General features: G+C 41.6%; 2 protein-coding genes and 1 long non-coding RNA gene across 4 annotated transcripts in view; 2 read left to right on the top strand and 1 right to left on the bottom strand.

Annotated features, from left to right (window-relative positions):
• Positions 1 to 682: 682 nt before the first annotated feature.
• Positions 683 to 19,010, top strand: LOC144039479 (differentially expressed in FDCP 6 homolog). The gene is made up of 11 exons (XM_077552864.1): positions 683 to 872; positions 3,093 to 3,233; positions 3,740 to 3,925; positions 6,010 to 6,237; positions 6,315 to 6,461; positions 8,722 to 8,830; positions 8,902 to 9,191; positions 9,272 to 9,438; positions 14,385 to 14,583; positions 15,759 to 15,849; positions 16,074 to 19,010. Exons 1-11 carry the CDS (start codon positions 777 to 779, stop codon positions 16,274 to 16,276), a joined length of 1,857 nt encoding a protein of 618 aa, XP_077408990.1. The 5' UTR covers positions 683 to 776; the 3' UTR covers positions 16,277 to 19,010.
• On the bottom strand, positions 11,994 to 13,286 carry LOC144039488 (uncharacterized). The gene is made up of 3 exons (XR_013289465.1): positions 13,175 to 13,286; positions 12,837 to 12,967; positions 11,994 to 12,728 (listed from the first exon to the last, which is right to left on the bottom strand). It is a non-coding gene; the product is annotated as an uncharacterized LOC144039488 (long non-coding RNA).
• Positions 19,011 to 20,186: 1,176 nt separating the features above from the next.
• Positions 20,187 to 26,314, top strand: part of ppardb (peroxisome proliferator-activated receptor delta b) — an 11,075-nt gene continuing 4,947 nt past the window's right edge. The window contains exons 1-4 of one of the 2 annotated variants that reach the window (XM_077552797.1): positions 20,187 to 20,603; positions 23,464 to 23,829; positions 23,914 to 24,068; positions 24,146 to 24,284. In XM_077552797.1, coding sequence (XP_077408923.1) covers positions 23,523 to 23,829; positions 23,914 to 24,068; positions 24,146 to 24,284 — 601 coding nt within the window. In that variant the 5' untranslated portion in view covers positions 20,187 to 20,603; positions 23,464 to 23,522. The remainder of the gene's footprint in view (positions 20,604 to 23,463; positions 23,830 to 23,913; positions 24,069 to 24,145; positions 24,285 to 26,314) is intronic. The other variant, XM_077552805.1, reaches the window with a different exon arrangement.

Below are 26,314 nucleotides of genomic sequence, written 5' to 3'. Positions count from 1 at the left end.
TATATTTTTCTCACGACTGCTACCTGCGGCCGAAAGCGGCCTCTGTGTCAAGCAAACTCATTGTGTTCAATTCAATGTAATGATATTATCTATTTTTATTTATTTTATTATTATTTTGTAATGCACCTAAATCGTGTAGTTTTTCAATTTTTTTATTCCGGTCTTGGACAGGTGTCGAGGGATACTGGTTTGGCTGCCATGTGCATGTCTGATGATACTCACCGTGGAGCCCTGACTGTATGTAACCAGCTCAGTGGGCGAGTGGTAGAGTGTCCGCCCTGAGACTGGGAGGTCGTGGGTTCAATTTCCGGCTGGGTCATACCAAAGACTATTAAAATGGGACCGATTGCCACTCTGCTTGACACTCAGCATTAAGGGTTGGAATTGGGAGGTTAGATCACCACATGATTCCCGAGCGCGGGGCTGCTGCTGCTCACCGCTCCCTCAGGGGATGGGTCAAATGTGGAGAACAAATTTCGCCCCACTTAGATGGGTGTGACAATCAGTGGATCTTATCTTATCTTATCTTATCTTATCTTATCTATTCTCCACCTTCTTGCAAAGTGGCTTGCCGTTGAAAAGTTTCTTTGGGTACTACCGACGACATCCAGCAAGTGTCGCTGTCAGCAAGGGGAGCTCAACATCCTGCTTCGTCTGCGTGACCGTGACCGCAGCGCTACACAGCGGACGCGGGTGTGTGCCTGTCACCCAGAGGCAGAGGAAGGAAGAAGACAGTGTGCAGATAGAGGAAATCAGAGAGTGACGCTGGTGCAGACATGGACCTGCGCTCTGAGCTACTCAAGACCATCTGGTATGGCTTCACGGCACTGGATTTGGAGAAGAGTGGAAAGGTCTCCAAGTCTCAGCTGAAGGTGGGTGGATATATCTATCAAATTTTCTCCATCCATCCATCCATTTTTATAACGCTGTCATTTCCACCCTCAAACTCACACTATTTCTTAAAGTAGGAGTTGGTGTTGCATTGCTTGAATACCAACTATTTCCTATACGAGTTTTATTTATTGTACAAAGCGTCAAATAACAGAAGAACGTTTTTCAGTATGCACCTCCCTTGTGGACAAAAGTCCAGATAGGAACTTGAGTCCCCATCTCTGAACAGTGTGTATGGTGCAAAGCTGTGGCACTGGACCTGTTAGAGCACCGCCTGTTGAATTGAGAGCAAACAACACAAGTCCTGTGTGTACGTGTGCGTGTGTGTGCGTGCGCGTGTGTGTGCGTGCGCGCGCGCGCGCGCGCGCGTGTGTGTGTGTGTGTGTGTGCGTGTGTGTGTGTGTGTGTGTGTGTGTGTGTGTGTGTGTGTGTGTGTGTGTGTGTGTGTGTGTGTGTGTGTGTGTTTGTGCGTGCATTATGTGTCAAAGGAACATTGTTACATTGAGATCTCAGACAATGTGCAAACATGTTGGTCATTGTAGTCTCTGTTTTCAATGCAGCCTGTGTTTTTGCTTGACCTCATGGTGATTATGTCACTGCAGCTCGCACTTCATTCCAACCAACTCCATGCTCCTCAGCCCCATGACAGGGCTTATCCCCCTCATGCACGCAGCCTGTGTACGACAGGGCACTGTGCACTTTTGCTCACAAATGCTGTAAGCATGGCCTCGATAGCAGCAGATGTTTTTCTCGAGTGGAGACTTGAGACAGGATGTGGTTGGGGAGTTTAACGCCTTGCAGCAGGTTTCACAATACTTTCAGGTAAAGGCACTCTTGGCAGTCTGCTTAATTACAGAAAAAAACATCCATTACTTAACATTGTTTGCATAAATTATGTTGCAAATATAGTGATAAAGTTTTTAATTATCTACATTCTGCATATTGCCATGTGGCATGTTGTACATAGTTACAGAAAAATCCAAATAAGAATACCATCCATCCATGCATCCATTTTCTTGACCGCTTTTCCTCACAAGGGTCGCGGGGGTGCTGGAGCCTATCCCAGCTGGCTTCGGGCAGTAGGCAGGGTACACCCTGAACTGGTTGCCAGCCAATCACAGGGAACACAGAGACAAACAACCATACTCACAATCACACCTATGGACAATTTGGAGTGTTCAATTAACCTGCCATGCATGTCTTTGGAATGTGGGAGGAAACCGGAGTACCCGGTGAAAACCCATGCAAGCACGGGGAGAACATGCAAACTCCACCCAGGAAGGCCGAAGCCCGGACTCGATCTCACGTCCTCAGCACTGGGAGGCGGACGTGCTAACCAGTCAGCCACCGTGCTGCCAAAAAATAAGAATACAATACACTAAATAAGTAGTCACTCATTTGTGAAGGTAGTATGGCCATGGGGGATTGACAAGATGTACACACATGTGACCCTCCATTGCCACCCTTGTATCCAGTGGGGCACTTTCCATAATCCATAATACTCCACACAGTTAATGGCCGATTAAAATGGCAAGTGTAAGAAATGCATTTAAGGTTTAGAAGCTTTACAACTAAAACGTTACAGGAAGTTGAAAATATCACCACTGCTGCCCAGCACTGCCCACGAGATGCTTGTCACTCATTGGGGAAAGTGATCTCGGGTACAACCCCAGGGCTGGTCTGCCAGGAATTTGTTTGACTAAATTATATAGTGTGCGTGAGTGTGTGTATGTGTGTGTGTGTATGTGGGTGGGGGGTGGGGGGGAGCTTCAGGTTAGGCCTAACAATGACATAGAGTCGCAAGAAAAAAATTACAAGATGAGAGAATAAAGTCAGATTTGTCCCAGAAACAAGTCTTATTATTTTTTATTTTTGAAGAAAAAAAATCTGTTTGTTTTAAAAAAACAACAACAAATTTTTAAAATTTTATTTGGAGGATGGGGGCATAATTTCAAAGTTACCACACCCTCCTTGTCATGCTTATAAGAATTTTGTGCTGATGTGCAAAATGTATACCGTAGTATAACTTGATGAGATTGTCATTGTGATGTGTAATGTGCGTTTCCTTCACTTTACCTCATAAAATTACCACATTGTCATGGATTACTTTGAATAAACGTCTCACTCAGAATATCAAACCTGCAGTTCCCTATATATTTTTTAAATTGTTGTTTAAAGACTCAAACCTTGTGGATTTGCAGGTGTTATCACACAACCTCTGCACAGTGTTGCGCATCCCACATGACCCAGTTGCTTTGGAAGAGCACTTCCGCGATGATGATGACGGTCCAGTCTCCAGTCAGGGATACATGCCCTACCTCAACAAATACATCCTAGATAAGGTGATTTCATTATTATTATACTCTACATTTTGTAGGATGGGTCACCCAAATGGTGGTGGTCACCACGCTGCCCCCAAGGACCCAATGAGTAGCGTGTGGGCCCATTCTAATAATAGCTCACCAGTGATGGGAGGGACTAGTGGTTTGTCCAGGGTATGCCTCATGAAACAAAAAATGTGATGAAGTGCTCCCTAGGCAGCAGTAAATGGCAATAATGTATAATATTGACTACCTTATAAATCTTTGGCTGTAGTTTACTTAATAATAAGTCTGCTTTTATTTATTTATTTTTATAGGGCACTACATTTTAAAAGTAACATTGTGACATGTGCCAAATTGAATTTAGTTGAGTTTTTTTTGTTGTTGTTGATGAAAATGGTTTTAGAAGCAATATGATTGTGCTTGACATTCTGATTAAAAGATGAACCCCTAAATTCACATCATACATAGATCCAATCCAAGCCTAATGGGTTGGTGCTCACAATATCTTTTTCTTTTTTTTGTAGGTAGTTGAAGGCTCCTTCAACAAGGAAGATGTGGATGAGCTGTGTTGGACTCTGACAGCTAAGAAGAACTACAAACCCAACAGGAGTTCAAACACAGTACTGGCAGAGCGGGACGCATTTCGGCTTTGGTGCCTTTTTAATTTTCTGTCAGGCGACAAGTACCCTCTGGTGATGGTCCCTGATGAGGTTGGTCTAACACTGAACTGGGCAATTCATTATCCAAAAGGTTCATGTGAGAAACAGGAATTGTTGAGGGCCACACTAACATCCATCCATTCCCCAAACCACATATCCTCATTAAAAACAAATTTGCTCCCAAAAACGTATAAATGCGTTCTATTTTAAATACTACCATGCTCCCAAAGAAGTATTTATAAGTAAAAAAAAAAAGTTTTGGATTCTAGAGCATACAGAAGGCTCTGATGTAGCCGCTGAACTGAAGAGAATGCTTGAAGTAATGATAGTTATTACAAAAACGGCCAGCAGGTGGCAGCGGAGTATAAGAGATCAACCAGCGCCATGTTGCAAAAAGCTATTTCCCCCACTGTTTTAAACAGATTTGTGAATAATGATGAAACTTAACTATATTCTAATGCTAGTTACTGCAAAACAGAAACATATAGAAATATACTTTTTTTCCTGATGAAAGTAGAGACTTTAATCTTTCTTTTGATAGGTTCCATGTTTTTATAGCAATAGAACAGAATATTCCGTGAGATTTGCAAAATCTGTCAAAATCCAGCAAAACAGCCGGGAGCGAAGGGGGTTGCTTTAGTGAAAATCGCTGGAGTGAATGAGTTAAGGTCGCAGATGTGCTGGACCTTATTCCAGCTGTGCAAGAGGCGAGGTACACCCCGAACTGGTCGCCAGCCAATTTATTTTTTCAGCCAAGCCGCAGAGACAAAAGCTACTATCAGTGGCATATGCAAATTTCGCTGTGCGAACGCCCACTCCTGATTGGTGGACTGCTTCCGTGGACGTATTAGAGGAGTTTGATTGCTGTGTCTTGTCTGCATATGTACTGTAAATTCGGCTGCGCAAACTCACGCTCCTGATTGGTGGGCTGGTTTCACGCTCGTTCCTGGTTGGCTGCTGTCCTCGCCTTCCACTAGCGTCAGTTTTGGATGTTGTGTTTACAAACAGCAACGGAAAAATATTGGATGAAGTCAGATGATTGTACAGTAAATGATCATTTCCACCTCCCATAACAGCCACACAGCATGGCTGACCCACCCAGAAATATATTTACAAAATAACTCTAAAAATGTCCCCACCGTTTTTTCTTTTTTCTGATATAAAGAATTAAACTGTATTATTGTTTTAATGTGGTGTTACTTGTTTAGATAGATATGGTGTATATAGTTACATTGAGGAAATTAAAATGTTAAAACTGAATAATAAGCACTGATGGTGTTCTGGTGTCTTGCACAGGGTGCCATTCACATTCAAGCTCGCACTGCCTTTGGCTATGAGGCGTCAGAACATTAACATTTTTCACACCACAGACCTGTTTCATGTAAGCTAACGCAATATTTTGATGGACGGGCATAAAAACAAATTGTTTAGAATATCTAACTAGGCAGAACAGTCTACTATCCAGTAAAGAATTGAAGTCCAAAAGAAAACAAAAACAACAAACTTTAAATTAAATTTAGGATTAATTTGTAGTAAATTAACAAAAGTACAAAATAAAACTGTCAACTCACTGTCCTTTTGTTCAAAACTCAACCGTATGATCGACGCAGATCGATCAAACTGCTTTGTACAGTCAGCTTTTCTCACCTGAGGGAACGCTGTGTGCAGGAGTGCAGCGTGGGCACTTACTTGGATGGCGCCATGGATGTGTACCAATTTAATAAAGTCCTTCTTTGCCATCATGCTACATTCGATGATGCATGTGGCCGTGTAAGGCTCCATGGCTTGCCATGCCAAATACTGTTTATCTTTGTCCCCTTACATATGAAGAAGACATGTTGTTTACGAGTTTTCTGCTGGTAGTATAACAAAACCTGCTACTGTGTCGTTCAAAAATCGTTCACATGCAGATGTCAGAATGAGCATGGTCACAAAAATGTTCATCAGACAGAAATAGTCAACTCAACTTTCTGTCTCAACTCTGAGTTGACTTAAGACAGAAATACACTATGTTCAGTTCAGGTTCGCCCAAAATATGAACAAGTTCATGAACATTTGTTCCGGTATAACTCTGCATGGTAATAATGAAAACATGAATCTCTCTGCATATCTTTTTATCTCCCACCCCCATACAGGTGGAGTACCTACTCAAGAAGATATGTACAGCAATGAGCGTTGAGCTCAATTGTGTTGAACTGGAAGACTTGTTCTCCCAAGAAGTAGTGCAACAGAGAGGCATCACTGTTTGGGTTTTCTTGGAGATGATGGATGCAGGAAAGGTGACCAGAGGCATCGATAGAAGTGTCATCAGCATGGCTATAGAGGAAGTATACAGGGAGATAGTTGGCGATGTCCTTAAAGAGGTAGCAGTCGTGTGTGTGTTCTGAATCCAAAATGCTTTGCTTTTAGTCCTGTCATTGTGTGCTTGTATGTGTTGCAGGGTTATTTGTGGAAAAGAGGCCATCTCAGGAGAAACTGGAAGGAGCGCTGGTTCACTCTGAGGCCGAGCAACTTGTTCTACTACACTGGGGAGGACCGCAAGGAGTGCCAGGGCAACATTGCTTTGGATGGAAACTGCTGTGTGGAGGTAAAAGAAGCAAATGCTTGTTGCAAACATGCTCTTTATTTTCATCAACTGTTTGGACCCTAGTCACTGAAGGTGTAATGGTCTGACTTTGGTATGGGCAGCGTGGGTTAAGTTTCCACTCAGTGACAATTTGAGTGTAAATGGTTGTCCTTCTTTATATGTGCTCTGCCTAGTCCAGTTAGTGTAGTCCACCTTTTGCCCTCAGTAAGCTGGGATAGACTCCCTTTAAGGTCCCTGTAACCCTGAACAGGTGACAAGTGACGTTTAAAATGGTTGGATTGATGTTTGGACCCTCTTTACTTAAATACAAACATCTAATTGATATGTCAGGAATATTACTGTTGTGACTGTGGGTCATGGGGTCATTGCGTTATGGGTAGGGATGTCCCAATCACACTTTTTGGACCCGAGTGTTAGGGTTCGAAGGCGTGGGATGAGAACCCGAGTGCAGACATGGGAGGCAAACAGTCACTTGCGAGTCTTTTAATTAGTGGACTGATGTGAGCAGTAGAACCAAGGGGGTGCTGAGTCCCAGTAGGGAGTAGGCGATCCACAGGGGAGGTAGCTTCGGCAGACTGGCTGGCAAAGGTACGGCTTAGCAGGTGCAGGTAATCTAGGCAAAGAGTGCTGATTAGAATGAGGTTCCACTCAAAGGCATGCGATAAGCTGGATGCAACTGACTGTGTGACAGTTAGAGTTGATCTGGCGCTGAAGTGAAGTCCAAGGCTGGCTTTTGTAGGCTGCTGATTGTGATTACGTGCACCTGGCTCCTGCTCCAGCTGTGTCTTCTCCATCTCGCCCAGCAGTGTGATTCTCTCACGCACACATACACAAAAACAGGGAGCAGGGCTCATGGGGAGAAAGCGGGGGGCCCTGACACCGAGTCTGAGTCAGTGTCACCGGATTTTTTGATCAGTTTATTCCGAGTCCCGATCCAATACCTCTGCATTTTAGTAAGCAGAAGTTTAGTGGGGGTTTTTTAAACAAAACTACCCAACTTATTTTATATGCTGAGTGGACAGTGGTTAAACTAAGTAAACCATTTAAACCCCCTTTTTTGGCACATCTCTGAGTTACTCAAAGAGCTATTATTAACCAGTATATACATTTTTCACAAGAGCTTTATTTTTAAGAACCTACTGTTGTTTTACTTTAGGAAGAAAAAATACTGTATGTATGTGTGTGAAACAAGCCAACTTCACAACAAACAAAATGCTGCACTTAAAGAGCAAACAAGCAAAATGTATTTAATCTTACCATATCATGACTTTGGGTCTGGACTCCAACAGTCTAAACTGCCAGCCCGGGCGGGATTTGGCGGCTCCACTAGGAGGTCCGACCCTTAGGATTCGCGCTAGGCTAGGCACCGGGCTCGCTTTGAAGGGCGTCCAGACTCCATGTACTCCAGAGTCGCCGGCGCACGCACCGCAGCTAAATCCGCCGGGATTGCACAAAGCACTTCCAAGTCGCCAGCTCCTAATGGCGGCAGGCCTGCTTGGCTGCCCGTCAATGAAGTGCAGCGGGGAAGCAACGCATCTACTGTATATCCTTTCCAACATCCGAAATGCTCACTTTGCACACAGTTCAAGTCGCACCGTCTCCGCACCTCGGTGCCATTTCCTTGTTTAGCCCCTCCGCTCGATGGCATTAATACTGTCACTGTAGTAAAGGAACGCCATACCACACGCACTGTGTGGAAACATGAAGTGTCACTTTGTGCCACCGCCCAAATCCAGATTTAATAAAAAAGTTATAAAAAATAACCTCATATACTGTATTTATCCGAGTCCTGATCGGGAGACAACATCCGATTCTGATCGAGTCAACAAGCACGTGATCGGGCCCGATTTCCGATCACGTGATCGGATCGGTTCATCCCTAGTTATGGTCCTGTATTTGTCCCTAGTAATGATGATATTGTCAGTTGCTAGGTCCTGTATTTAGGTCCTGTACTTGTCACTCTTATTTTGTCTATAGGCCTTTATTCTGTCGTAAAAAATGGAGCATGGTCCAAGCTGGCATTTGATGAGTGACATTTTTGACAGTTTGTCGTGGTTTCCCTGCATCCGGCCTGCTCAAGGTTCTTAGTCCTGCTCTCTGTTGTTAGTTTGTATTACTGAATATAAACACTTTAACTTTTCCATTTCCGTGTCCTTTCTGCTTTTGGGTCTCAATTCTGCTTCACACGTGACTACTGAAGAATCAAAGTAAAACATTGTATTATTATTCCATAATCTTTTGCATGCTGTCTTTTGTTAAGGTGCTGCCAGACCGTGATGGTAAAAGGTGCATGTTTTGTTTAAAAACGCTTTCCAAAACATATGAGATGAGCTCGTCTGACACCAAACAGAGACAAGAATGGACAACAGGTTAGGAGAAATCAATATATCAGTCCTATAAAGGTTCTTTGATTACTTCCTCATCTGTCATCCGCCAACAGCCATTCAGACAGCTATCAGGCTACACGTGGAGGGGAAGACGTCCCTTCACAAGGACTTGAAGCTGAAGCGGCATGAGCAGCGTGGGAAGAGGCAACAAGCCAAAGAGGAGGAGCTGCAGAGGCTCCGGGCCCTCCAGGAGGAACGGGAACGAAAACTGGCGGAGCTAGAGCTCTTGAGGGAGACGCAGAAGCAGGCCAGGGTTCTCCTGGAGCAGGACGAAGAGAGGAGGCGCCAGCAACATGAGCAGCTCCAGCAGACTTTGGAGGTGCAGCTGCGGGAGGCCGAGCTGGTGAGCGTGGCAGTAAATGCAAGAAGGTTCACAAAAGAGTTGGCTATGAGAGATTACCTTCCTACTGTGCGGGTGTCAAGGTGCGAATCAGCATGCAGACGGAGATGGCTCTGAAAGAAGAGGAAGCGGAAAGGCAGAGAAATAGGATCCGTGAGCTGGAAGAGATGCAGAAGCGACTGGAGGAGGCACTGCAGCAGGAGATCAAAGCCAGGCTGGATGAGGAGGCCTTCCGCTATGCTCAAGCAGGGTAAAGTCATGTCTTTAACCAGGAAAATATGAACATTATTTACCCTGTCTGTCTTACATCTTATTACAAATCTGCAAAACATTATTAGGACTACTCATGTTGCAGTATAAGTGCCCTTTTGGACCCGGTGCAAGCCCAACCAAGCAATGTCTGTCATCTAGTGGTGAATAGTTATATAGCAACTTAAAATTATATAGTGGAATCCCGCTATTTACGGGGAATAGGGAGCAGGCCGGTCCATGAATAGCGATAATCCTTGTATTGACATCCATCAAAATGCATTTGGGGTAATAAACAAGAAACAGAACCCCAAAAAATTGAGGGGGAACCCCAAAATTCTACCAAAAAAAGCTGATAAACCTCACAGAAATCAAGTGTTTGCTCCCCTCCACAAAAGCAAACCAAACCAAAAAACGATATATATATATATATATATATATATATATATATTGCAAGAACATTCTGCGAATATGGAATTTGCGGGTGCCAAGCCACAATTTATATTATATATATATATATATATATATATATATTTTAGATATATATTAATCAAGGGTCCACTCAGTGTATGATTTTGAGCCACCAGTTGCCCATCCCTGATTTAGAGTCTTTAATGAACCAATTGCAACGTGGTGAACCAAAGGCCTGGCCCAACGGGACTGAACTCAAGAATCTTGAAAAGAATAACTCGGCGACTCACATGAGCACACAAGGCGATTGATCTTTGGAGACATAACAAACTCACTGTAATGTGAAAACATTGACCATTGGTGTTCTCTTTAGGAAACAACGTCTTGAAGTGCCACATATAAAACTGTATTTAAGAGAAGCAAAGGGCAATAAATGAGAGTGTGTGGATATTAGATAGTCTTACAATGCTGGTTGTTGGATAGAGTATGGGAGAAAACCCACTCAAGCACGGAAAGAACATGTAAACCCCACACAGGACGGCCTAAATCAAAATTCAAACTCAGAACCCTGACATGCAAACCACCATTTAAACCTATGCAAGGTAGAGTCAGTAAACACTACGTTTATTATTTGTAATATTTATTTTGTTATTCATGAGTCATGTACGTGTTGATACTTGATAGTTGTGTAGTAGTGTACATGCATTTTGGGCGGCTTGTTTCAGGTGTTGGGTAAACACTATCAGAATTTAACACTGGGGAAACCTGCAGTGTCACTCACTCACTTTCAGCCATGCTGCCTTAGTTCACTTGGGATATGTTTTTTGTGTAGCAAATATTTCAAATGAAAAGTGTTCAAGTTATGCTATCTTCCTGAGGAAGCAGAGTTGCTCACAGAGGAAGTTGCCGTCATTGACATTTATTGTGACCTTGTGTTTGCGCTCTCAGCAAATTGTGCATGGCAATCAAGACATCGCTGATCTTAACTCCTCAGAATCCATGTTGTCATTGTTCTCAATCACGCAGTCTATTGAGACCCCTAAATTTCATCATAGCACCCCTGAAAATACCACTGTTGAGTGTTAAAATTTTACTATACATTTTTTGTCCAATATTTTCTTTTAAAAATGAGATATACAAGTCTCACAATATACAGCAAATAACTGGTGTGTTTGCATTGTTATGCCGCCTCCTCTCTGGTGTCAATACAGCCTTTTAGTTATCAGTAAACATGTATCTTTTTTTTTTAAATCTTTATTTCGAACATGTAAACAAACAAACAAAAAAACTAAATAGAAGAAACAAACAGAAGTATAAGATAAAGCAGAATAGACACTTTGACATGCTCAAAAGGGGTTAGGAGGAAATACAGACTTATCTAGTCCCTACATAAGATCCTAGATCTTTTATATTGACTTATCAGTATTCATAATGAAGCAAAAACAGTTAACTGTACTTAATACAACTATACAATACATTCAAAATGTAGATATAAAAATATAACTATATATAAATATTATAAATAATTGTATAATACTTCTAAACAGTTAATGGATAAATAACATTAAACTATATGAACGTTATAAGATATTGTATATAAGTATTAAGACTAATTTCATATTATGTTACAGCAATATAGTATTTCTTTCCAAACAACATATAAAAAGCAATATGTTATATCTATCCATAACCATGTCATCAGATGAACAGTGAGGAAAATAAGTATTTGAACACCCTTCGATTTTTCAAGGGGAATCGGGGAATCAGCTTGATTAAGCCAAGAGGACCATATGATCCACCATATGATCTGCAAAAAGCAGAATACTGTGGCCACCAAACAAAAGCATCCACCCACCCCCATCACCCCCACCCCCACGCCACGACTGCACCTAGAAATTCTGTTCATAAAGGTAACAAACAGAATCGGTGACAAAGGGCAGACTTGTCCAGCACTCACTGGAAACAAATTCAACTTACTGCTTACTCTGACACCGGTGATAAAAGCATACCTGTCAACCTCTGCCGATAACTGCCCTTATAAATGATTATGATTCCCCTTACAAACCCCCAAAAAACCTTACAAACACCGTACGACGCATGTTTACTCGCGGTAACCAGACAGTGTAATAGAAATAACAAAGGTAATTTGCATACAAAGTCTTTTATTCAATTTAAAAAGTTTACAATGCAATAAACTGTGCCTTCAGTGCTTCCTATTGTAAGCCAATGTGCATGATTTAGCAGACTTTATCTGCTCTAATGAGGGTCTCACTTGTGAGCAACAGTTGTCACAGTTCAATTTCATCTGTAGTAAAGAAGTAAGAGTGTCTGTTCCCATTGTCTTTCTGTACTCTGTATGAATTTTCCTCACATGGCTGAAAACCCGCTCGCTATCAGCATTACTGTGAGGAAGGCTGAGTAAAATTAGATACATCTTTCTCATCAGTGGAAAGCGATCCAGCCCCAAACCAGTTTTCATTTTGAACACATGAGGCCAAAATGTCTCTGGACGAATTGGTTGTCCATCCTGACTTTTCTGAGGGAGAAAATCATCAGGTATTAGTTGATAGTCTTCCCATTCATCTTTTAATTGTTCCTGATCAAAGTCTGGTGTAAACCTGTTTGCAAGCTTAACAATACTTGTGTAATCCAACATCTCTCTCTTTCTTGGGTCCAACACCACCAAGTCACTCAGTATTGTATTCTCAAATGGAATTTTTTGTATCATTTTAGTTACAACAGCCTCGTAGAAGGAGCGAACAGAGGAAAAAAAAGTTGCTTGCATGGCTGGTGTGATGCTTTGCCTGATTTCATCCTCCTCATTGGTGTCTTGGTCTCCTTAACAATCATCGTAGCCTTGGTCCTCCGACATGCAAACTCCTGCAAAAATATAATATTAAAATATAAAATTTTAATTTTTGACACGGTGCCATAAATGCTGATTCATTGTAGATATGAATGATAATAATAATAATAATAATAAATTACCTTAGCTGTCTGTGAATCCGGAAACATAACTTTCACCAAATCCGAGAAGCGGTCCGCAGCTGTGAAAGCAATGTTGTGCTCAGCAAGAAAATGGCAGAAGAGAATTTCCGCATTTGTCGTTTTGTGGGATGCTGCAGGATTTGCGGTAGAGACGAAGTGCTTGGTTAATGGGACATGTGAATTGGTTTTTTTCACATTCTCCACGTGTCCGGTAGTTTTAAAGTGGCTCTTCAGATCGTAAAATCCACTCGCAGCAACTTTCACGTCTTTATTGCAAGGGACACAGAATGAGAATTGAGTGCCTCTTAACGATGCTTTAATCCAGCCAGCATATTCACCTTGAAGTAACTCCCATTCTTTCTGGTGTCGACCCGATCCTTGAGTTCTTCGTTTCTTACTAGGTGGCTCCTCCATGCTTGCTTCCACGATATTTACTCTATGTATATCTACGCATGCGCATGTCAGCGGGATTTTTTTTTTCCCGTACAAAAGTCGGTGTACGGCGTACATGATTTGAAATGGTAAAAAAACGTATAAAATACGTATAAAACGTACAAGTTGACAGGTATGTAAAAGGATCTAACAGCCAGAACTAGGGGCATCCAGTTCCCCATACTCTAGGAGTAGGATCCACAGAACTCCATGACTTGTACACTCCCATGCACCCTCAAGAACCCTGCCCTTAATTCTGAGTCTGAGATTCGACTTCCCGACAGACCCTCCTCTCTAGCACCCCTGATTAGATCTTCCCAGGGATGCTGAGGAGTGTGATTCCCCTCGAGTTGGAATACACCTGCATCTTCTTAGAAAGGAGAACCACCACTTTGGTCTGCGAATCCAGATGCACTCCCAGTGTTAAATTTATTTTCACTGCATGTACTGGCTCCTTATTTTGTGGCACTGTGAATAACCAAACGGCACATTTGAACAACGTTCTCAGATTCCGAATGGTCTGAGTGTGCAGCGTACTCGGAGCCTATCTCCGAACACCCCCACGCTGAGGGAACAGAGATTTTGTGTGTGACTAGCTCTTATGTTAATAGGCTCGGTTCTTGTGAAACAACAACCCCCCGCCCTTGTTCCAACTTAGAAGGAAGAAAAATAGCACACACACACACACACACAAAAATCAAAATAGCAAGACAAACCTGCAGTACATGTTATGTTCACAAATGAAAATCCATTACGGCTAAAGATGAAAATCCGCCAAACAGCGAGTGGTGAACCGCAATGTAGCGAGGGAACACTGTATTTCATTTTTCCTTCAATCATAGATTCCCATTGAAGTGAAATGAAAACAACAAATACAGTAATAGTTCGATCATTATTGTGCATGTCGCTCATTCAAATATAGGTTAAGAACAAATTTTATGACAGAAATGAGTGGTGCCATAGGTGAACATGTTTGTGTTCCAAACTGAGTTTGTCAAATAGGCAGTTTGCTTGACGACAGCTGACACATCCCCTGAGGACCTTCTGTATAGTGGCCTTTAAAAGACAAAAGATGTTTGTTAAGACATTTTTGTGGATGTTCTGGGCTGGGTACAGGTTACTTGCAGAGGAAGAGGAAAAAATGAAGGCACTGATGACCCTGCAAGAGGAGCAGGAAGAGTATATCCTGAAGACACAGCGGGAGAAGCAAGAGCTAAAGCAGGAGATGGAAGCCAAATCCCGGGCCCTGGATGAGGCGCAGAGGCAGCTTGAGGAGGTCCAGGCCAACCGACACAGGGTTGACCAGGATGTAGTGGTAAGTAAAAAACACAACTGCAATCCTCATTTCTTTATTGCCGAAAACAATTGCCTCAATTTTTTTTGGGTTTAGCTGAGAGTCTTTATGTAATTTGAGGGTAGCATCAGTGCTGTAGTTTACTGACCAATGACAGCTGTGCAAATGATGCAGAGAGTTATCGAGCAAAGAAAGTGACCAGTAGTGTGGTAATTATGATACGACTTTGAATGTGCAATGATGCCCAAAGTTGATAGAGATCTAAAATATCCAACCTGTCTAGCTTGCTCATTTATCTCACAATGTCTATTTCACAAAAAAGAGATGTGAATTTACTTGGATGGAATGTTAACTGATAAAGGTTAAAGTTAAAGTTTAAAGTACCACTGCTTGTCACGCCCATCTTAGTGAAATTCGTTCTCCGCATTTGATTCATCCACTGAGGGAGTGGTGAGCAACAGCAGGGGCTTTGCGCTCTGGAATCCTTTGGTGATCTAACCCACCAATTCCAACCCACAATACTGATTGTCAAGCAGGGAGGCAAATGGGTCCCATTTTTATAGTCCTTGTTATGAACCGGCCAGGGATTGAACCCACAACCTCCCAATCTCAGGGAAGACACTCTTCCACTAGCCCACTGAGCTGGTAAATGCAAATGTTATCACTGCTCTCCATTGTAAATCCTTCTGCTGGCAGCATGGCTGCGTAAACAAATGCAGCAGGGATTGGTCATGTGATGCCTGGAGGTTTATACTCAGAGTGCCACTGTCATCACCTGTGGAGTAGTAATTACGCTTACCCAGGAGGCAAAAAAGAAAGAAAAACTCACATTGTCCACTCTCCAGGGATACATGCCCAAACCCCCCCCCCCCCCCCCCCGAGAAGGACTGGTGGAGGGATTTAATGGCAAAAGGGAAGAAGCTATTGGAATGGCTGCTGGCTTTAGTGTGCATACTCCATAGTATGTTAGCGCCTACCTGAGGGAAAGAGCTGGAAGAAGTAGTAATCAGGAAGTGTCTCCTGTTGCAGGCCGTGCTTTCTCAGCAGCCACAGGAAGTATTTCCTTTGCTGGGCCTTTTTCAGGACGGAGTTGATGTCGGTGTCCCACTTCAGGTCCTGGGAGATTGTAATTCCCAGGAACTGTATGTTTTTTAAAATATGTTTTGATGGCTTGTTTTGATCCTCTATGTATATAGGCTGCTCAAAAGAAACTTCGACAAGCGAGCACCAACGTCAAACACTGGAATGTTCAGATGAACAGACTGATGCGACCCATTGGACCTGGCGGTGAGTCTCCACTCAATACATGCAGTGTGACATTACAAGCAGTGCAAAAGGAACAAAATGTGCCTCAGTGCAGGTCCATAGCTTGTCATTTGGATGCCCAAGACAAACATAGTAGAGCGTCACATCACATAATGGGCATCCTGTCCCTTTTTATTTAATATCCACAAGTCAAAAAACCCTGAATTAACATGATTGTCTCTGTCCTGTACATGCCTTTTGTCCAGATAAAAGACCTTTGTTGAGAAGCTCCCTACCATCTTTCCAAATTCCGAGCCAGAGAGATCCTGGGCTGAATCTCAGAAGGATATCGGGATCCGAGGATCAAAATGAGCAATGTAAAGAAAATGTTGATGATGGCCGCAGATGCGATTCAGATTTAGAGAGACGCAACTCCCATGTTTCTAATGGAGACCTGAACGTCTCCTAAATACATGTTTCATATATGATGCATATCCAACCAATCGTTGGTATTTTTTGACTGGAGGAGTTAAGCATTTAAAACTGAAGTGGCAGTATCAAAATGTTCAACAATGTTAAATATACTGATTTCATATTTTTAATTGTCTTAATGAGGCACTGTGCCTGCATTTTTAACCAGATCTGATCTAGACACCAAACACGCCATCATTGTGATGTCAAAACACAAACGTTGGGACACATTATAAAAGCTAACAATGCTTATCAGCATTTCATATTTAGGCGCAGGAGGTGGCTCAAATTTTCTGTTTATAAATATTCAGAGTATCGTTTCCTTTGTACGACATAGTACTTCCTTTTTTACATTTAAGGAAGATTATTTACATCATTTGAATGTTATGACATGTGCAACGTCACTTTACTTTTACTGTGTCAATATAACAATATGAAGAGGAAACCATATTTACATACAGTATGTACATTCAAATAATGAAACAAATGCAAAGAGTGACTGTCTGAATGTATCCTCACTGGCTGTTTTTTTTCAGTCACTGTAGATGCATCATTGGTCAAGAGATGTGTCAATCATGATAGCGGCACTACTATCATGTCGCTCAATGTGTGTACAAGTAATTGCTTAAAGCAGCATGGATTGTGATGGGGACCAGTAAGTAATACATAACAGCAGTTAAAGCTTAACATGTATCTTATTAATTGTTAGGGTCTGAGCAGCAGTCTTATGTTTGTTTTTATTCTTCCAACTAATGAATGCCCTTTTTAAGGACCAAAAGATGCCTGAAAACTCACCAATGTTTGCTCTGGTGCGTATAAAGGTGAAACTGTATTTTTAACAAGACAGAAGTGAATACAAAGTTACTATAACTGGGGCTCGAACTCATGCCAGAAAAATCACCACCCTTCACTGAGAAAGACATAGAAACTACTCAGCCGGCAAGAGCGGCAAGCAGTCTTCACTGTAGTCTCTGCCTGTGTGTAATTTTGTTGAGAAACCTTTAACCATTATTTGAATTGTTGGTGGCTATAAGAACCAAATACCAGCAGTTAATGTTAGCAATAAAAATTTGTATATTAATATTAATTAATATTAATAAATTAGATATTTTCAAAAGACAGTTACTCATACAGTACAGTGTCGTACAAAACAAGCATCATCTTCTGTAGTTACTAGGCTACACTCTTGTTTGTCTCCTTTTAGCAGATAACATACGACTGGCTACTTGTAATGCAGCCGGCGGTGCACGCGCTGCACGGCAATGTAAGGTATCTTAAAGTATCAATACTTACTTAATGGATCGATACTGCAGATTGGGACAACAACTATCGCGATATACTGCTAAACGATATTTTGTCCCAGCCCTAGTGTCCAATATGTAGCTCTCTGTTTCTTCATGTGAGCCGAGTTGACTGGGGCAGCAGACACCTCAAAGTAAAAATATTTCTGCTTTCGTAGGCTCAGAGTGTGTGACAGATAGAGGGAGCCTTGACAGTCCATCAGCATTCTGATGTTGGTCTGACTTTCTCTACTTGATTACATACTGGTGAGCAGACAACAGCAGGGCCCTTTGCTTCATACGACTGGCTGCCAGCGAGGGAATGCTCATATGAGAACCAAAGACAGAGGTTAATGTTCTGTCAATAGTGTGAATTTCCTCTCAAATAGATACTGATGAATCAGTATGCAGATACAATTGTATTTGTTAAGTGCCTTTGAGGAGCTGATCTGGTTTCTTCTACTGGAAAAAACGTCTGCCTTATTTGGGAGAAGATTCTCTCAGGGAGGCCTGACCCTGTTACAATGCTCAGTCTCCAACCAGCATCAAGCAGCAACACTTGCTTTAGAGACATTAGCACCATCATTAAAATCATAGAATGTTTCCCTTGTTTATTCCCTTGCAGATCCACATTCTGCTAGCTCTATTGTCAATAAAGTTTAAATTTGTCCAAAAAGAGGTGGACTGGATCTTTCAAGTAACCACTGAAGACCCAGGTCCGAAATGCATCGCTGTCTGTACGTGAAAAAGGACGCATGAGCAATGCACTGATGAAGCAGCTGATTCGATTAAACTAAATATTCCCAATCCATGACCTTAGAGAAGCACAAAAGTCAAACCAAAGCTTGCTAGCTTTTCGTTAAAACAACAACAATGACAAAATGCAACAATAATGTTATTTTTAAACATTCTTCTCACTGCACACACTGCTGGTTAATAAAAAAGGGAACTATTTTGTGTGCAGTGAAGTTTTAATAAGATCATAAAATTAATTAATTAAAAGGTGCATTGTGCCATTTAAAAAGCAAATGTTGAAGCTTTTTCTACATGATGCATGCTCCACCAATGCCCAGATAAGTACGAAGAGCCCTGACTGCTTTACTCTGACTGCACCTATCATCTTTTATCTTTCCTTTATGTGCGGACCCTGCACACTCCACAGTTTTTTGGGGGAGGGGAGGGGCTGAGTTTTTCTTACCTCATTTGAAGTCATGTCTTCGTTTGTCAACTGTGGCTGTCACTTTATAACATTGTGCACATACTCACACACGCACCATGAACGAGCTTGGCACATATGCTGCAGTTACGTTTTTGGCCAGAGGTGGCAGTCGTAAATAAAAAAGTGACAAACTGCACAAAGATCCTTTAAGAAAATTTCATAGTCTAGACAAATACTTATGCCACCTTTATGTTTTTTTAATTAAAAGAAAAAAATTGTGACTATTGTTAGAATTGTTGTTGAATGTTTTTTTTTGGAATTGACTAAGTATCATTTGAAAATTCTGTATAAAATCTTGTCAATATAACAGCAAATACGAACCAACAACAAAAATGCAAACACTCAGACATTCAGGTTCAATGTTACATCATAAACCCCCATTACATATTAATATGGTAAAGTAAATAAAACAAATGTCAGACTTCAACTAAACAAATTAGCATATATTTCCAAAATCTTTTGACCCTTCTTATTCTTTAGAAATTCAAAAGACTCAATGCAATGACCAAAATCAATCAAAAATACTTATAGCATGGAGTAAATCTAAAAAATGTGGCTTTGTGAAAATGAAATTTCCCTAACAAAATAAAAGGACCAACATTGTTGTGAATGCCTGTATCGATGCATGGAAACCAAGTGATAATATTTTTACCCCTCACCCTTTACAGTATATAATTCTCTCCATATTTCCAGACCCCGATTGTAAAAGGGCAATCACAAAAAAGATGAATTGCACTTTATTAATCAATCTTACAAAATGTACATTTATCATCTAATTTAATACATCTTGAAGCATACACATTTGTTGGATATGTTATGCAACATTATTATATGTATTTCTCATACTTTATAATATTTGTTTAATTTTTGGAGACAGCAATGTTTTATGCCAATCTATATTTGCAAATTGAGAGTTCCAGAGGAATTTCCCAAAAGGAATTATTTTTCTAGGATTATAGAAGCATTTTCTATTATGACTGTTAGTCCTCTGTTTACTCATAAGATATATAACAATTCTATAAAAAGTTGAATTTGGGATCATATTTACTTCTTCATCTCTGTAGCTTTTCATCAATTCTAATATACCACTCGATATGCTTTTCACAACTAAATTTAATTCTTGTGATTTGCTGGGGGGCGGCACAGTGGCTGACTGGTTAGCATGTCCACCTCCCAGTGCAGAGGACGTGAGATTGAGTCTAAACTTCGGCCTTCCTGGGTGGAGTTTGCATGTTCTCCCTGTGATTGCGTGGGTTTTCTCCGGGTACTCCGCTTTCCTCCCACATTCCAAAGACATGCATTGCAGGTTAATTGAACACTGCAAATTAATGACGGTTCCACTCCGCCACCTGGAGCCCAGAAAGAGTGTTGTTGGGGGACAGCGGTGTCCTGACGTGACGTCACGCAGTGGGCGGTACTTTGAGTGGGTAAAGTGAAGCAAAACTGGGAACAACAAGGAGACACCGTCGTTGGGGGATTATCGCCTGACTAGCCTGACACTCCGGTGATATGGTTGCCCGTCAAGGTGTCTGTGTAGTTTTCTTTGCCTTACGGACTCCCCGTGTCGGGTCAACATGGACGCTTTCCGAATGACGAAGGAAGGCCCGAGTCATTGTAGAGTTTTTGGCTAGCCGTGTGACGTTAGCTCGCGCGGCTAGTAACTCCTGCTGCGGCTGGCGGCTTCAAACAACTTGTCAACAGCCGAGGCGATCGATAGATTTCCCAGGCGCAAATCGGAACTGTATTCTACACTCATCAGCTGTACAGCCCTGCCGCGGTTTGTCGCTGCGCCGACTGCCATCGAATCAGCAGCACTTTAGTGAGAGGTAAGTGGACTTGGCAGGTCGGCGTTTAAAGGCACCCACGGGAATGTTGGTCAGCCACGCTAACACAGTTGTGCCTATCAAGGTTATAAGCTAACTAGCTAAGTTAGCATGTCGCGTTGAAGTCTTCAACGGACCCCGAAGCGCCTCCTAAAAAGTAACAGCGGTGCTCTGCTTCATCCGTTTTTAACTTCTCAAATGCTGGAAACCGTTAACTAACTCAATAGTAATGTATGGATTATCGGAACGGGTTTAAATATCAGCAAGAGATATTTTTTAATTACAGTAGCTGACGGGTGTGTTTGTTAGGAAACACACCATTTCCACCGCGTGATAGTCACTTTTTTTCTTGTAAGCAAATGAGTTTCAGAAAGCTCACGTTGAGGTTGTTTATATCGTGAAGAAGAGGCGACGCTACATTACGTAGGTTTATTCCACTAGGGGGCCACCCCGCCTCCCCTCTTAAAAAGACCCCAACCTCCCCCTTCTCCTGCGATCAACACAGCAGCTCAGTGTGTACATAGTGCATGCACCATGTCCCCTTGTACACGGTGCACCCTTGCATGAAAGCCAAGCAAACAACAATGCAGATGGCTCCAGACAAACGTCCACAAGGTTTGAAGATAGCAGAGAACGGAGTGAACTTCCCACCCGCGATTCATCCTGTTACTGTGTTTTTCTTGGAAATCTGGACTTCTGGTTGCATACTAGTAGTAGTGTTTGTTCACAATGATTTCAACTCAAGCAATTACGGTACATATCTTATTAGCTGTACAATAAATAAGTTGTAAGATACAGAGAAATAATGTATAATTTAACCGCAATAAATTCTCAATAAGCGTGTTTTACTCTTGGCAATAAATTGTGACTAGAATCTTTTAATGTTACAAACTTGTGACTTCCCCACTAACTAAAGGCAGGAAAAGGAAATACTATATTCATGAAAACAAAATGCCCCCCTATTGTCATACTTACTTTATACTTCTTATAAAAAATACTTTATTCTCACAACATTATAAGTTTATTTAATTCTTGAGAATACAGTAAATGACTTTATTTTCATATTTTTAAAGCTTATTTCTCAAGACAATATGGCAATTCTAAAAAAAGGAAAACATGACAATATTCTCAAACCAAAAACTTTAGCAATACACCACTTAAAACTAATTTTCCAGTATTTCATTAGGTAGCTGTGTATAAAGAATAAAAGTGTAATTATCACTGGCATCTTATTCCCTGATTATTATTATTTTTAAAGCTAATAATTATCAAATTAACATACATTGGGCAGCGGCCATTATCCTGCCACATGACATGGTCGCGAATCGCGTTGACGTATCCTCTTCGTAAACGTCGCCTTCGTTCATTAGATTGCGAGTTTGCTGACGTAATGGGCAAGAAAATTGCTGTCTAATATCGCCAAATACTGTGACAATTCTGATCGGCGTAAACCTCTGCATGTTAGGTTTCATGTTCTTTGTGGGGTGACATCTAATGTGGGCATGTTGAGCACAAGTTTGTTGTCAACAAAATGTAGCTGGCAGAGTGAGTAAAAGTTGGCTGGATGTTTACCGTCCACGTCAGGGACCGCCCACAAATGACATATTCCAGGGAGATGTGTGTGTAAATGGGAGGGAGATGTGTGTGTAAATGGTTAATTCAGTTAACCTTGCCAGCCTACAGAGGGAGGTCCGCTCAGTGCGCTTTATAAGCACGAACATCTTTACCAGATAAAAATGCACGAAACTCCTCTCGCTGTTCATATTCAATAAGGAAACGGTGAGTAATTCTGTGACAACATAATTAATTGCAGCATCTATTTGTCTGCGCCATCGGCGCTTATTGGTTTCGTCCTGTCTTGACAATGCCTGAGTTGTCCGATCGGAAAAGATCGGTTGCAAAAGTATCAGCGGGAGCGGTACTAGATGTATTCTCCATAGTTTGTGAACTCACAAATACCGCGAGAATTCATCTTGCTGGCAAGGTTAAAATTGAGTCCCACTAAAACACAAATTAATGGCCCGAACTAAATGGTTAGAACGGATCAATTGCACTTGCATTCAATTCAGTGGGATCTCATTACCTTGATTTGTGAACGTTTCAGGTTAGAAACGGGCTCACAGGACCAATTAAATTCGTAACTTCGGGTTTTATACATGTTGTAAGTGTATATGTATGTGTATTAATATGTATGTGTTACAGTATATACATGTTTATCTATGTATATACAAGTATGAAAAAAAATAAGACAGCACCCTTTTTTCTTCAGTTCCTGTTCACTTTAAATTAAATTTAAAACTACAACAAAACAGCTCTTAAGAGGTGATGGAGACATTTTCCAAAAGGTTTTCATTATAATAACCAAAATCACTTCACAAGTTCTTATATCATAGTTATGGCGTTATACTGCCAAAAATGGTGCTTTTAGGCATTCTATGCTTTCTTTTGTGTCATTAGTTCACTTGATACACTTTTATTGGCACTAAACATTAAAACGACCATGAAATGGTAGAAAACATGGTGGTTTTAATTTTTCCATGACTATATTTGAAATCAATGTTATTCTCATGCCATTACAACTTTATTCCTGTGGTACAATGATTGTCTTGCAGCAAATATTCCATAGATTTAGGCACATAACGTCGGATGCCCGTGGGACATTATACACTGTATACTGTATCTATTGTGGTGTAGGATGATGAGGTCTACAATGAAAAGGAAAACAAAATAATGCCAAGTATTATGAGTCCAACAATTACAAGTAATGTAATACTTCTCTTTGGACTGCAATATAGAGGTGCATTGTTGTCCTTGAAGTAAACAGAGATCTTCATGTAATCCACACAATCAACTTCTCCACTAGTGGGCCATCATGGCAACGTGACAGGAGGGAGGTCCGCTCAGTGCGCTTCAAAAGGAATCATGGAGGGCTTACAGCAACCTGCTCCCGAGCAGCACAACAAGGTCAACGGCTATTGCCTGCCAAGTTCACCCGAGGATGCGGCTGATGTTAAGTGGCCAGCGCCCCAGGCGGAATCTCAGCGCTCAGATAGCTGCGGGGGTGTGAGTGCATCGGAACATGCGGACCTGGATGAGGCCAAAGACCCTGAGAGCGACGTTGGGGTCAAGGAGGAGCTGGAGGATGTGTCTGGTAATCGAGGCGAGCGGGAGAGAAGAGAGAGTGCAGATGAAGAAAACAATCACAGCAGTGCAGCATCAAGCTACACCGGTAAGACCTTCTTTCCCCTCAAGCTCTTGTTACGTTTTCAGTGGATATGCAGTGCCGTTGTATTTATTGGTGCTTATCCCGAAGCAGACCTTTCTCACACACCGTCACCATCGCTGTCCGAGCAGCTGCGTCTGGGCCGTGAAGACAGCACAAGCGCTGGTATTAGCGTGGAATGTAAGGTCTGTGGGGACAAGGCGTCGGGCTTCCACTACGGCGTACATGCCTGTGAGGGTTGCAAGGTAATGCCTTTTGTTTTGTTCTGCCGCTCACCAACACAATGCACTCTGTGAGTTTCTTATATTCTTTCCCACTGCAGGGCTTTTTCAGACGAACTGTGCGCATGAAATTGGAATATGAGCGCTGTGAGCGTTCCTGCAAAATTCTGAAGAAGAACCGAAACAAGTGCCAATATTGTCGTTTCCAGAAGTGCCTTTCTTTGGGAATGTCTCATGATGGTGAGTGAGAAACATTTACATTTCCTCTTAGTTTAGGATAGATCAATGTTTCTCAAATAGGGCCCCACTGAGCCTGGACCAGATGTTTTTAGAAGTAGCCTACAATACCTGGTAAGTGTATTTATTTACTAGCTGTTGAACTGTTCCAGAAGGCTGGGCTTCCCTTCTTAAACTGCTGCCCCCGCGACCCGACCCTGGGTAAGCGGTAATAAATGGATGGATGGATGAACTGTACTAAGGTCCCAATAGTGTTTAGCATTAGCCAAAGCTATTTAGCTGCGTCCAGTACAACTCTCGCGGTGAAACCCTAGCGAGTAAAGAAAGGTAAAACGCTCCCCTTGCGTTTTGTGTAGCCGTAGCATTAGGTGTAAGGTTTTTCACACAGCACAGAGCAAGAGATATGAAGTGCAGTGAACAAACCCTTCAGAGATACCATGGAGGGGAAATGTCAAACAGTATCCCATAAAAATGAGTACACCCCTCACATTTCTGCAGATATTTGTCTTATCATGTGGTACCACTGAAGAAATGATACTTTAACACAATGAAAAGTTGTTTGTGTACAGCTTATAGAGCAGTGTAAAAGTATTGTTCCCTCAAAACAACTATTGGCCTTGGGAAATAAAAATTTATTGGTGTCGGCTTGAAAAAATATCATGCATCCCTAGCAATAATTGTAATGATAGTACTTGTAAATATGCAAGGATATGTTGATGAAATGCACCAGTGTGTATTTAACATGCAGAGGACCCGTTTATATGCACTGCATGTATGCAGAACTATTTTGCACAATGAATAATATTGATTGCACTTGACATGTGAAGAGTTTATACGTTATAGCAGTGTCAGGGGTATCTTCCTCACACCCAGTGATAGTTATTTATGCGATTGCTGAATAGTAAAGAAGGTGATCTAAACTGTTGTTTCCGGCAGCAAAGCTGATGAAGGCTGTTTAAAAAAAAAATCATCTAAAAAAAGTGATCCTTTGCTACTCCAGAGTGTCATGGAGAGGATATAAATAATTGTCCAAGATGGAGAGAAGTTTGTTCAGTTACCCTCACTGGCTCAAACGTCTCCATCTTCAGTCCCATGATGTCACCAACTTTCTTGATAAGTTAATTGATCACCCCCTCCCCATGCCTGGCACTAATGCGGCTCCTCCAGCAGACAACAATAAAATAGATTTTCTACCACCGACTGGTAGAACATCTACAACATCTAGCTGCACACGTTGAAGGATCTGAACTTCCTCAGGATAAATAGTGCGCTTAGATTTGCCAAATTTAGGACAAGCGGTTAAGAAAATGGTTGGATGCATATTTAGATTGATTCCAGTTCGTACTGTCACCCATCATAACACCTTAAGTACATACGTGGGCAGTATTTTACTTTTTCTTTTTTTTTTAATGGAATCACAAACCAATCCCTCATCTTCCCATCCATTCATTTTTTTTTAGAGGAATTGTCCTCATTGACCTGCCGAGTGAGCTGGACCCTATCTTAATGGACTTTGGGCAAGAGGCGGGGCACACCCGGACTAGTCGCCTGCCAATCGCATGGCACTTAAAAACAAAACAGCATTCAAAGTCATATTAGCTGGGTTTACATGATGTAATGTGCTTCCGATTTAGAATGAAAGCAAATGCCCAAACCAAATGAAAATGTGCCATGTAAACACCTCAGTCAGAATAAACTGTCCAAATCCTAATGGGATTTCATTTGGATTCACAGGGGTGTTATATATTCTGTTTTCCAATCCGATGAGACGTCATGCATACAGCCAGATTAAATCAGAATAGCCAGGCTGTGTTCTGTCTGCCCATCTTTAATGTGCAAGGACATTTTAAACACTTGGAAATATAGTGGCTTTCAACCAGAGCTGGTCTGTGATGGGAGAGCATGTTTTTACTGATAAATTGTTTTTATCAAACTGTTGCTTTTTCAAAACACAACACAACTACTGTGCTAAATACAGTAGATGACTGTTCTCCAGCTCGATATCTCAACATTTATAGAACACTTTAAGACAA

This window comes from Vanacampus margaritifer, chromosome 1 (assembly GCF_051991255.1).
Source record: "Vanacampus margaritifer isolate UIUO_Vmar chromosome 1, RoL_Vmar_1.0, whole genome shotgun sequence".
Lineage (NCBI taxonomy): Eukaryota > Metazoa > Chordata > Actinopteri > Syngnathiformes > Syngnathidae > Vanacampus > Vanacampus margaritifer.
This window is presented reverse-complemented; position numbering and strand designations above follow the sequence as displayed.